General features: G+C 39.1%; 1 protein-coding gene across 3 annotated transcripts; it reads left to right on the forward strand.

The window, feature by feature from the left end:
- The first annotated feature begins 1,777 nt into the window (after window positions 1-1,777).
- On the forward strand, window positions 1,778-12,921 carry LOC121304302 (tripartite motif-containing protein 16-like protein). 3 transcript variants are annotated; one of them, XR_005947936.1, is made up of 8 exons: window positions 1,781-2,374; window positions 8,359-8,454; window positions 8,589-8,822; window positions 8,972-9,128; window positions 9,535-9,591; window positions 9,883-9,948; window positions 10,668-11,352; window positions 12,489-12,921. XR_005947936.1 is itself a non-coding variant. In XM_041235363.1 (7 exons), exons 1-7 carry the CDS (start codon window positions 1,790-1,792, stop codon window positions 11,195-11,197), a joined length of 1,725 nt encoding a protein of 574 aa, XP_041091297.1. In that variant the 5' UTR covers window positions 1,778-1,789; the 3' UTR covers window positions 11,198-12,046. The 3 variants fall into 3 exon arrangements, 1 of the variants encoding a protein (XP_041091297.1); XM_041235363.1 differs by lacking the exon at window positions 12,489-12,921 and having other exon boundaries at window positions 1,778-2,374; window positions 10,668-12,046; XR_005947937.1 differs by lacking the exon at window positions 12,489-12,921 and having other exon boundaries at window positions 9,883-10,064; window positions 10,668-10,751.
- The last annotated feature ends 890 nt before the right edge of the window (window positions 12,922-13,811 follow it).

Genomic DNA, 13,811 nt, shown 5'->3' on the forward strand with positions numbered 1-13,811 from the left:
AGCTCACACAGCATAAGTAAATAAGTAAACAAAAATAAATAAATAAATAAATAACAGCAAATGTTTTTGAAGTTCATACTGTATAGTTATCAAAGTGTTTTGGGGCGTACAGCTGAGCACTGCATAATGGAAGATCATATTTGTTTTCATGGAGTTGAATTTGTTTGAATTTCAGTAAGTCAATTGTGACAGTGACGTTTTAATCACCATGTTAGTGTGTAGAGCCTCTTTATTTTGTAGCGTGTTTTCTAATTCATTTTCTGGTAAGTCTCAGAATTGCTGTTCAGGTGTTTTTTTTTCCTTTTCTGCCATGTTCTCTTGTTTGGAGTGGAGGTGGAGGGCGTTCCTTTGAAAAGGGGTGAGACTGACAGTGATGTGAACCAATCACATGTCAGAAGGAGACTATTGCCTGGTAGTGTAAGGATTTCAGGACAATAGTTCAATAGTTTTTGCCCCTATGATATATATATATCATAGGGGCAACTTTGGAATATCTTGGAATGAACGTTCTATTCTGACATTCAAACATATAAACTCATTTCCCTTGTGAACTTCTGAGGATTCAGACCCACACAGAAGCTAAGATCTAGTGCAGTCCAATTCATGCTGTAGCTATAGAAGGGTTACTGTGACTATATATATATATAGTGTAGCTTGCATAGGGGAAGGCAGCAGCAGGGCTGGTAGGTGATGTAATCACATACAAAGGCATAAGCCCGATATATGCTCCTTGCGTTATTGGTGCTATGATTTAGTGCAAGAGGAACCGAGATCACTATATATATATATATATATATATATATATATATATATACTTACTTACTTTACAAAAAGTAAGAAAGAGACTGCTCTTAAAAATGTTAAGCAGGAAATAACTTCCAACACTGACCAGAGCATCTTACCTAAAAAAAACAAAAAAAACCCAGCTGAAGCAGGTTGTTACTTTTCCTGAAAACCTGCCACTTACCAGTGTTGAACAATCAGACCTATCTACAGCACCTATTTTCAAGACTCCCTCATTGATATCATATAGAACAGACAAGAATCTAGGGAAATGTGTATTCCACAGCGAGATTCATCCTTCTGGGGAAATTTTAAAAGGTCACACTTCACTGCAATAAACCACGATGTACTACCTGGAAATACATGAACACCTGAAAGAGATCAGAGGCACTAAATCATCATTCAGCATCCATGAACGTTTTACATGCACCTCTAAAGGTATACTGCATAATCTGCAAGAAATGCAACAAACTGTATTAAAAGGTGTTTAGCAGGCCACTTTGTGGAACATTTATAAAGCATTTGAATCAACACCATTACATTTCCAGCAGCCTGACATTTCACCAATGATAATGACACTGCTGAAGACGCATCGCCACCTGTGGGAACAGTCAGTGCTGTGGAACAGATGCTTCCTAACAAGGGAATGTGAGTTTATCTTCAAACCAGGAACTTTGGAATCTCTTGGAATGAACGTTCTATTCTGACATTCAAACATATAAACTCATTTCCCTTGTGAACTTCTAAGGATTCAGACCCACACAGAAGCTAAGATCTAGTGCAGTCCAATTCATGCTGTAGCTATAGAAGGGTTACTGTGACAATGCCATTCTCAAACTCCAGTCCCACTCACAACTCTCTCCTCTCCGCCCCTCTCACACTGATTCAGCAGTCTCTGCTCAGCCTGCTTGTCTAAACCTGGCCTCAGTCCCAAACCCCGCCTCTTAGAGCTTTATATAACTCCAAGAAATCAGCACAGCTAAGTTTCTGTCTCACTGCAGCAGAAATGGCAGCTAATATTCTGGTAGGAGAGGATCAGTTTAGTTGTTCAGTGTGTCTGGAGATACTGAAGAACCCAGTCGCTATTCCATGTGGACACAGTTACTGTATGGTGTGTATTAAGAACTGCTGGGATCAGACTGATCATACAGGTGTCTACAGCTGCCCCCAGTGCAGAAACACCTTTACCCCAAGGCCTGATCTGTGCAGAAACACCGTGCTGGCTGAAGTTGTGGAGAAATTAAAGAAGACAGGATTTAACCCCCTTCCTGCTCAAAGTTATGCTAGACCTGGAGATGTGCCGTGTGATTTCTGCACTGGGAGAAAGTTCAAAGCTGTGAAATCCTGTTTGACGTGCCTGGCCTCTTACTGTGAAACACACGTCAAGCCACACAGTGAGGTTACTCCATTAAAGAGGCACAGGCTGGTCAATGCAATTGGAAATCTGGAGCAGAAGCTTTGTGCTGAACACCAACGATTATGTGAGGTCTTCTGTAGAACCGATCAGATATTTATTTGCTGGCTGTGTGCAGACAAGGAACACAAGAGCCATGATACAGTCTCAGCTGAGACAGAAAGGACTGGGAAACAGGTAAGGGTTTGAACCATTTCATTGTAGCTATCCTAGAAGATAAGAATTCCCAGGGATATTTAACATGTCTGTCTACTAGTTTATACAGTTTCACATTAGATCAGATTTTAATTGTATATTAAGAGCTATTTAAAGAACTGTAGTTTTTTTTTTATGGATTCAAAAGAATTTCAAGCTAAGTTGGTTAGTTTGTGGTACATTGGAATTGAGTGTAAAAATAGTATAATTAGTATTCTTAATATTTTGTATATTTGGTTATTTTATAAAATCATATGTCCATTTCATTGTTTAAGATATTATAGTTTAATTGGTTATACTAATATTAATACTGTGGAAACATAAAGTTCCCAGCAAAGCCAAGCACCTATTTTATAACTCTTTAAGGTCCAGGCCAATTTTCACTGTTTTCAGATTTGTGCGTACAGCTCCATAACTGTAGGGTTGACATGCAAGTGTCTCACATCAAATGAAAGGAACAAACTGGGCTTGCATTTAAAACAACACTCAACAATCTCACACTCACCCTCTTTGGTGTAGGAAACAAACACAAAAAAAAACACTTTAGAAAAAATCTTCTTTTATTGTTTATTAAAACAATCAGCATTGCTGCTATAATATAAGACTGCTGCCAAAACAGGGAAATAAATCAAAGTGTGTAAGTGCTGCCTGTGTGCAGCGGAGTGCCAGGGGGTCTTGCAGGAGCACATTTAGGCTGAGCTGCTTGTTCGTCAGGCTCTGCTTATGTGTTCCACTTCTCATGTGAGAGAGCTGCGGTGGGGATGGGAGGGGAGGGTGTTCTTATTTTGGGTGCAGATATGCTGGAGCTTCTGCACTGTAATTATAAAATAAAACACAAATACACGCATAAAAGCTTATGCTATATACAATATCATATTTTACCATCTTGTGTAAAAAGGCGTGCTGATAGATAAGACACACAGTCACCTGCTGTAGCCTGAGGCGTTGTGAACAAAACGCTGATGTCACCACTCACCAGGTACCTGTAACGCGACACCAAGATCAGCTTACAAGCTGCAGCAGAGCAGTGTGTCTTTCAGTAAACAAGCACAGACTTACTGTTGCACACACACATTAGAGAAATAGGTCAATTCTACTACACTCGAAATATGTATGTACAAGCTGCAGCAGATGTGAGAAGTGCGTCTTTTCAGTAAGCAAGCAAGGCACAAAGTACAAATACTTCTCACACAGACACACACACACACACACACACAATCAATCAATCAATCAATCAAATAATCAATCTTTAGTTTATGTACCGCCTTTCATAATAAGAACATAAGAACATAATAAAGTTTACAAACGAGAGGAGGCCATTCGGCCCATCTTGCTCGTTTGGTTGTTAGTAGCTTATTGATCCCAAAATCTCATCAAGCAGCTTCTTGAAGGATCCCAGGGTGTCAGCTTCAACAACATTACTGGGGAGTTGATTCCAGACCCTCACAATTCTCTGTGTAAAAAAGTGTCTCCTATTTTCTGTTCTGAATGCCCCTTTTTCTAAACTCCATTTGTGACCCCTGGTCCTTGTTTCTTTTTTCAGGCTGAAAAAGTCCCTTGGGTCGACACTGTCAATACCTTTTAGAATTTTGAATGCTTGAATTAGGTCGCCACGTAGTCTTCTTTGTTCAAGACTGAACAGATTCAATTCTTTTAGCCTGTCTGCATATGACATGCCTTTTAAGCCCGGAATAATTCTGGTCGCTCTTCTTTGCACTCTTTCTAGAACAGCAATATCTTTTTTATAGCGAGGTGACCAGAACTGAACACAGTATTCAAGATGAGGTCTTACTAGTGCATTGTACAGTTTTAACATTACTTCCCTTGATTTAAATTCAACACTTTTCACAATGTATCCGAGCATCTTGTTAGCCTTTTTTATAGCTTCCCCACATTGCCTAGATGAAGACATTTCTGAGTCAACAAAAACTCCTAGGTCTTTTTCATAGATTCCTTCTCCAATTTCAATATCTCCCATATGATATTTATAATGTACATTTTTATTTCCTGCGTGCAGTACCTTACACTTTTCTCTATTAAATGTCATTTGCCATGTGTCTGCCCAGTTCTGAATCTTGTCTAGATCATTTTGAATGACCTTTGCTGCTGCAACAGTGTTTGCCACTCCTCCTACTTTTGTGTCGTCTGCAAATTTAACAAGTTTGCTTACTATACCAGAATCTAAATCATTAATGTAGATTAGGAATAGCAGAGGACCTAATACTGATCCCTGTGGTACACCGCTGGTTACCACACTCCATTCTGAGGTTTTTCCTCTAATCAGTACTTTCTGTTTTCTACATGTTAACCACTCCCTAATCCATGTACATGTGTTTCCTTGAATCCCAACTGCGTTCAGTTTGACAATTAATCTTTTGTGCGGGACTTTGTCAAAAGCTTTCTGGAAATCTAAATAAACCATGTCATATGCTTTGCAATTATCCATTATCGATGTTGCATCCTCAAAAAAATCAAGCAAGTTAGTTAGGCACGATCTCCCTTTCCTAAAACCATGTTGACTGTCTCCCAGTACCCTGTTACCATATAGGTAATTTTCCATTTTGGATCTTATTATAGTTTCCATAAGTTTGCATATAATAGAAGTCAGGCTTACTGGTCTGTAGTTACCTGGTTCAGTTTTGTTTCCCTTTTTGTGGATCGGTATTACGTTTGCAATTTTCCAGTCTGTCGGTACCACCCCTGTGTCAAGAGACTGCTGCATGATCTTGGTTAGCGGTTTGTAAATTACTTCTTTCATTTCTTTGAGTACTACTGGGAGGATCTCATCCGGCCCAGGGGATTTGTTTATTTTAAGAGCTCCTAGTCCCTTTAACACTTCTGCCTCAGTTATGCTAAAGTTATTTAAAACTGGATAGGAACTGGATGACATGTGGGGCATGTTGTCAGTATCTTCCTTTGTAAAAACTTGTGAAAAGTAATCATTTAACATATTTGCTATTTTTTTTTCTTCCTCTACGATTTTGCCATTTGTATCTCTTAAACATTTAATCTCCTCTTTGAATGTTCTCTTGCTGTTGTAATATTGGAAAAACATTTTGGAATTGGTTTTAGCTCCCTTAGCAATGTTCATTTCTATTTCTCTCTTGGCCTTTCTAACTTCCTTTTTGACTTGCGTTTGCAGTTCTGTGTACTCTTTCTGCCTACTTTCTTTTTGGTCCTTTTTTAATGCTCTGTAAAGTGCCTTTTTTCGCTGAATATTTTTTTAAATTGATCTATTAAACCATTTTGGCAATTTAGTTTTACATTTAGATTTGTCTACTTTAGGGATGTAATTGTTTTGTGCCTCTAGTACTACATTTTTGAAGAACAACCATCCTTCTTCTGTGGGTGTTTTCTCTATTTTACTCCAATCTACTTCTGTTAGTCTCTGTTTCATACCTTCATAGTTTGCTTTTCTAAAATTGTAACCTTAGCTTTAGTCATTTCTTTTGGGGATTTAAAAAACACTTCAAATGAGACCATGTTGTGGTCTGAGTTTGCCAGTGGTTCTCTGACCTCTGTTTTAGTTATTCTATCTTCGTTATTTGAAAAGACTAAATCAAGGCATGCCTCCCCTCTAGTGGGTGCCTTCACAAATTGTGTTAGGAAGCAGTCATTTGTCATTTCCACCATTTCTTCATCCTTCGCGCTACCCACCGGGTTTTCCCATTTTATTTGGGGGAAGTTGAAATCCCCCATTAGTATGGCTTCTCCTTTGCTACACACATTTCTAATGTCATTGTATAACAGATTATTGTGCTCACCGTCTGAATCTGGCGGTCTATAGCATGCTCCTATTATTATGCCTTTTGAATTTTTGTCTGTTATTCTGACCCATATTGATTCGGTTTTATTTTCTTTGTCCAGGTTTAACACCTGGGCTTCAAGACTGTTTCTTATGTACAGCGCTACCCCTCCTCCTCTTCTGACCTGCCTGTCTTTCCTATACAGTGTATACCCACAAATATTATATTCGTCCCCATCACTCTCAGATAACCACGTTTCTGTAACACCTATCACATCATAGTTACCTGTTCTAGAATTCAAGTTCTAGAATTTTGTTTCTGATACTTCTAGCATTTAGATAAATACATTTAATGGTTGTCTTACCTGAGTTGTTGTTCTTGTTTTGATGCGGTCTCCCTTCTGTTTTTTTGTTGATTTCTCCCCCCTTCCTTTCTAATGGAACACCATCAGAAAGAGCTTTATAAGATGCAGTAAATACAAGAATCCATAATACTTCAAATACAGAGAAATGCATAATACATGATATACAGTGGAAACTACATAATACATGATAGCAGCATAATACATGAAATAGTACAATACAGTGGAAAGTACAGAGTACAATACAGAGTACATGATAGTAACAATATGTGAAATAGCAGCAGCAGCTAATAGCAGATATCAGGCTTAAGGAGCATGGAAAGCAAGAGAGAACAGGTGGGTTTTAGAGTTGATTTAAAGCGAGCTACAGTTGGAGCATCACACACCAAAGATGGGAGAAAGTTCAGGAGAGTCGGAGCAATTAAGCTAAATGAGTGTTGTCCAAGTGTGGGCACACACACACACACACACACACACACACACACACACTTATTCACACCTCAGAAGAACAGCTAAAAGATTTCTACTCAAAATATTGATTTTATAACCTGGAAACAAACAGAAAAATAAATGGTAACACTGTGCATTGCACACTCAGCTGTGCAACGAATAATGCCATAGGTGCACATACTTTGCAACATTAAAAAAATATGAGAAATGTACAAAAAAACTAAACAGTAACAATTTTAATTTCTCATTAGTATATATTTACATCATATAAAGAGAAAACAATGCTATGCTTATAAAGGATCTCGTTCTTGTACAAAGCCCATCTCCTTCAGTATCATAGCTCTCCAAACACATCCATCACTGTCACTAAATGCCTCAGTCTTCTACCAAACTCCTCTGCACTGAATCTGTTTTTTTGTTAGCTCGAAGGTTCATTTTCATTTTGAGTCACCATTTCTTCTCTATGTTTTAAATCTACGATGTCTGCACCATAGCTTCAAACAGGCTTGCGAAGGCCAGAAATGCTGGAAATGAACAAGGCTGCTGTTTACTTGCATGTCCTCAAAATGCCTTAAAGTTATGACAACCTGAGGTAATTTTCTCATTAGGTACACCTAGTTAAAAACAGTAGAAAAAGACCAAGATTAATATTAAATACTGTGAGCGGGGAGAGGGTTAATTTCCTCCCTGCTAGAGAAAAAATAAAATGTGCGGGTACACATTTGGGTTTAAGGGTTTAATTACCGATATTTGTGTCAATTGTTTTATTTTTAATTATCCCCTGCACCTGGCTATCATTGTAAATTAAAGCCAGGTGCAGGGTATTTAAGAAAGGCAGCCAGTTTGTTGAGGGCTGCTGTGGAGAAAGAAGCAGGAAGGTGTGTGCCCTGTTTCTGAGCAGTCACAACAGGTAGGACTCTGTGTTAAATTGTGTTTTTTTGTACCAGTAAATAGCTTAGCTGCCCGTTGTGTTAGTTAGGGCAATCCTGACTGTGTAGTTAGTGTTCCAGTGGGAGTTAGGTGTAACACATGCTAGATCAGCCATCATTCACTGTTACTAGTATGAAACAGTACCATCTAGTGGACATCTACTGTGGATCAAGTATCCTTTTGTATTGCTGGATGCTGTGCACTAGATGATGTTGTACCTTACTACCTATACACACATGTTGTCTGATCTAGCCTGTGCTACAGATGTCTATGGTGCGCAACGAGACCCAAAGAGCAAAATATTTGGGAATTATTGCAAATATTGTAAAGAGGTAAGGGGACAAGAAAATAAAAAATATATTTGAACTAAAATGATTCTGTCAGTTTCAATAGCATACTTAAACCGACCTGTGTTGGGTGTGACAGGATATCACTCAATGCCCCATCAGAAATGTCACTGTGTCACTGTTTCTACACAGAAGCAGCTGCGAGAGACACAGACAGAAATACAACAGAGAATCCAAGAGAGACTGAAAGAAGTGGAGGAGCTGAAACAGGCTGTGGTGTCATTGAAAGTGGGTATTGACAAGAGGGGGCTATTATTATTATCATCAGATGGACAGGAACACATCTGCAAAAGCTTACTGTCTGTCTGATGATTGTGATATCAATTCTAACCATGTCTCCTCTACTGTGTTCTTTCACTCAGAGATCTACATGCATAGAAATAAAGGAAAGTGAGAAGATCTTTACTGAGCTGATCCGATCCATTGAGAAGATCCACACTGAGGTTATTCAGCTGATTGGAGCTCATGAGAAGGCTGCAGTGAATCAGGCTGAAGGACTCATGAAGAAACTGGAGCAGGAGATTGCTGAGCTAAGGAGGAGAAATGCTGAGCTGAAACAGCTTTCAGAGACAGAGGATCACATCCATTTTCTACAGGTAACATCACTGCTTGTTAGAAAAAGTACATAACTTGGATGTTTTCAGACAGACCTCTCCAATTGAATGAATCCTTGCTTTTCCCCAGGAATGTTTTGCACCCCATTCTGTTTCAGTGAAAACTAATTTTCTCCACTTTCCTGTTGTAGAATTTCCAGTCTCACTGTGCCCATGAAGCTGGAGAGTTACCCAGTATTACTGTCAATACAGACATCTCTTTTGGGGCTGTGAGGAAAGCTGTGTCTGAACTTAAAGACCATATTGAGGACTTCTGCAAGGGGGGATTAGTCAAAATAAACAAAACAGGTTGGTGTGAAATAGATTCCTTTGGTAGAGATTTCTCAAATAGACCGTGGCTTGAGGAGGGTCAGGACTTGCAAGACATTAATAAAGACCTCTTTCAGATTGTTGGCTATGTGAATATTGCAGAATTTTTATTTCAAATGATTTCCCCAAGTTGAAACGCCCAACCTCAGTTACAGTGACATCCCAAGTAATGATAGTAGGAAGGGAGTGAGTTTCTAAAGACATTATGAGAAAACAGCACAATAGCATTCAAACAGAGACACACATTAAACACCACATTTATTCCATATAGGATCCTAACTTATAGTCCTGCACTTTCTTATCAAAGATTTATAGTAATTTGAGATCATGATCACGTTTGTATTCCAAATCCTCTACAGTAAAGTCTTTTCTGTACTTTATTTAGTGAATGAAACAGCAGTTTATACCCTGGGGTCTAGGAGCAGTGATAGATGTTTAAAAGGTAAGTCTTTTCTTCCAGTAAAACCTTTTTATCTTCAGAGACATTCTCCCTTTTTGGAAGGACCTAAAACCTCATTAAAATAGTGGCTGGAGATGTATTAGATTTAGTTCTTGTGTGAAAGATTCCTGGTGAGGGTGGAGTTAGCTGAATCCTTTGCTGCGCTGATAAACTAAACAGATGCAATTTGTCTTTAAAGTTTAGGAGCATGGCAGATTGTTGTTTGGAGTCTTGTGTGTGTTGAATATTAATTCACATGTTTCATTTCTATTTCTCTTTTTTTTTTCTACCCAGTGAATGAAGTTGCAGTTTACGGTCTGCAAGCTCCAAATCCAAGAAACAGAGCTGAGTTTTTAAAATGTAACTCTGTTCTCACTGAAACATTTGATTGAAAGATGTGTCACTCCATTGTGAGAAGAGCTGACACTACAGAACAGGGAGGGGTGGAGCTTGAGGCCAGCAATTATTATTTATTAGTAATTATCAACCCATTAATCTACACTCCTCTCCAACAAGTATTGGGACAGATGAATACATGCAGAATGACTAGGGGTGGGGCATGTGTTGCCTGTTTTTCCACTCAGACTTCTCTCCCTAAATATCTTGGTAACCCTGAAGAGATAACCATCCCTTCTTTTAATACAACACAAAGCTGGGAGGAGGGAGCATAGAGGAGGGAGCAGGGAAGATGGAGCAAAGAGGAAGGAGCATAGAGGAGGGAGGATGGATTATGGATGAGGGAGCATAGAGAAGGAGAAGGGATGAGGGAGCAAAGAAAATGGAGCATAGAGGGATGAGGGAAGAGGATGGAGCATATAGGAGGGAGGATGGAGCAGGGAAGAGGGAGCATTGAGGAGGAGGAAATAGGGAGGAGGGTGCATAGATGAGGGGGGAGGAGAGATCAGGGAGCATGGAGGAGGGAGCACTGAAGAGGGAGCATGGAGGAAGGAGGGAGCAGGGACTGATGTAGCAGAGAGGAAGGAATGATTTGAGGATACTCCAGACAGTGACTGTTGATTTTCTCAGTGATCTGACCTTTCTAACCGTCTCTTCTCTACCTGTCCTCTTTTTTCAATCAGATTCCTGTCAGCCCACACTGGACCCCAACACAGCACATAGAAACCTCTGTCTGTCTGAAGGGAACAGAAAGGTGACACGGAGGGGAGAGACCCAGCGATGTCCTGATAATCCAGAGAGATTTGACAGTCGGTCCCAAGTGCTTTGCAGAGAGGGTTTGTTTGGGACTCGCTATTACTGGGAGATTGAGTGCAGTGGGAGGGGTGCTGATATAGGAGTCGCATATAAAGGAATCAGCAGGAAAGGAGTAGATCGTTCCTGTATCCTTGGACTCAGTGACAAGTCCTGGAGTTTGTCCTGCTCTGATTCAAATTACACTGCCTGGCACAATAACAATCAAACTGCAATAACTGCCCCCCACTCCCCCAGAATAGGAGTGTATCTGGACTTTAATGCCGGCATTCTGTCCTTTTATGGCGTCTCTGACACAATGACCCTCCTGCACAGATTCCAAACCACATTCACTGAGCCGCTATATCCTGGGGTTTTCGTTTATCCTAAATCCACTGCAACAGTCTGCCAGCTGAACTAAACTGTTTTATGTTGTAAGAAAACCTTTGGGTTGAACTCCCTGCCTGTCCTGTCCACTCCCCGGGTGAAGGGAATGAGTGAAGGGAATATTCAATCTGGCACAACTTTGGATGAAAGTTAGGTGGTAAAACAGCACCACCTGCAGTGCGAAACAAGGTGAATTATTTGTTTTTAGCAACGAATGGGTTTCATATGAAATATGTTGATTGCCGATATGTGATGCAAAGTAATACTGTTGATTAGAAAGAAGTACATATCGGCCTAATAACAAGGAATAATACATTCCCTTGGCAGCCCTCAGTTTAGCGAATCCAGCTTATTAATATTGCAATGCGCACGGGTAAGCGCCTAATAATTTTTCATGGCTGGCTATGACCCCGTGTGTGTGTGTGTATATATATATATAATACATTTATAGTCAAAAGTCTACATACTTTAGTTTACAAAAAGTTTGCTGCAAAAGATTTTTCCTATAATAATTTGTTTGAGAAATTTCTAGAAATGATAAATTTCCATTGGGGTATATAAACTTTTGACTACAACTGTGCATATATAATAGTTTTAAAGTATTAACAGTTTTAAGCAAAATACTTAGTAAATTATCCAACTTTTAGTGTTTACATCACTGTTGCTAAACATTGCAACAATAACACGCGTCAGTATCTGTGGATATGATGTGCATTGCATTATGGGTAGCGTATTACTTTGGGATACAGTCAGAGCTCTTTGTAAAAGGCACAGTCTGTTAACCAGGTGTTATTGGAAATGAGAATGTGTTCTGAAGGGTGTTACTTGTAAAGAAAATGAACGATTGATTCGTATTTCAGCTGAATTTTTAGTAATTGCCAGGGATCCTTCAGAGTCTAATATATATATATATATATATATATATAAATATAAAATTTTAACGTCAGCAGTAGGTGTATGTTACGAGTGACTTCTTGTCAAGTGTGTGTCCTTCACTTTATGACCATGTGAAATAAATATTACACTATGTTTTGGCCAGTAACTGCATTTACCGGTATTTTGTAAGATTTGTAAACATGTTTGTTTATAGATAGATTTTTAAAAAATGTCATCCACTAGTCAGTGCTGTAACAGTTTAAAAAATAAAGTGAACTTAAGTGTACTTTATGTATGTGGGTTGTGTGCTTTGATTTCCATAAAATATGGCAAACATGTTTGAATTTAACTAACTGTAATTTATTTAATAATACTTGTTAACACTGTTTTTCTAAATAGGCTTTGGCGAGAATTTGACAAGTTCCTTACAGAACTTTTTCTTTTTGCAGATTTTTGGAAATTTGACTGCAGATTTCCGTGGGGACCTACCCAAAACAATGGGTTTATACTGCCATCCAGTGGCTGAAAATAAAAACCGGCTTTATTGTGTTGCTATGATGCTGTAGTCAAAACGTGCTTTGCTTTTTGAAAGCACCCAAATTAAGTCACATAGAACGTGACTTCCCGCCTCCTCCTTTCTCATGAATATTAAGCCCCCTGTACTGAATATTAAGAGGGAATGAAGTAGCGTACATTAATGAACGTGTATTTATAATATGTATCTTAAGTTAACGTTGAAAAATGTGAATGGATGGATGTATTAGTAATCAAATGGAGGTATTCATAGTCTACATGTGTCCAAGGAGTAGTCTGAGGAGGCTGTGTGGTCCATTGGTTAAAGAAATGGGCTTATAACCAGTTCAAATCCCAGCTCAGCCACTAACTCATTGTGGGACCCCGAGCAAGTCACTTGTGCTCTGTCTTTTGGGTGAGACATCCTTGTAAGTGACTCTGCAGGTGATGCATATTTCACACACCCTAGTCTCAAATCTTGCATTTTGTGATGGTGGTCCAAAGATTATTATTATTATTAAGAAGCTGATTGATGAAATTCTGGGATTAATAAGTTACTAGACGGGCTGAATGGCCTCCTCTCGTTTGTAATCTTTAAAAAATGTAAAGTTCCATTACTACCCCACCCCCCCCCCCCATTTACCATATCTTGATATAAATAAAACAATAAATATATAATATAGTGAAATATCAGAATTAAAATATAGATACAAATACAGTTTTTCTTAAAATGTCAAAGTATTTATTCGTCAGTAAATAAAAGAGCATAATTGTTTATTGGTACAAATCATTTTTTCAACAACATATGAACAGAGAGACGAGAACATCAGTGTCAAAACAGACACGATGGGACTGTATCACCTACCATACCACTGTCAGTAGGGTGTAGGACCACCAAGGCTAGCCAGGGTGACAGCGATTGGTCCTGGCAGGTTGAGAGTCTGCAAGGTGTTAAATTGTTCTGGAGGGATACATGATCATTCCTCAGTGATTCCCATCAGCCTCTAATTCCTTCAGGAGTCTTGTCTGTTATTGCATTGGAGTGGAAGTCTGTTCTCCAGAATGAGCCACACATAGAGAGAGTGCTATCACTGTGGAGACTGTTGTTCCTTGTGAATGAAGCATCAGGATGTTCTGTTGTGTATGTCATTGCTGGGAAACTGAACGTTCTGACTTCACTGTGATGTCACAGTGCCTGTAATGTCTCTGTGAATATTGACACCCAAATGCTTCATTCCTAAATTCAATGCTGAGAAGCA

The sequence above is a fragment of the Polyodon spathula genome, chromosome 37, assembly GCF_017654505.1.
Source record: "Polyodon spathula isolate WHYD16114869_AA chromosome 37, ASM1765450v1, whole genome shotgun sequence".
Classification (NCBI taxonomy): domain Eukaryota; kingdom Metazoa; phylum Chordata; class Actinopteri; order Acipenseriformes; family Polyodontidae; genus Polyodon; species Polyodon spathula.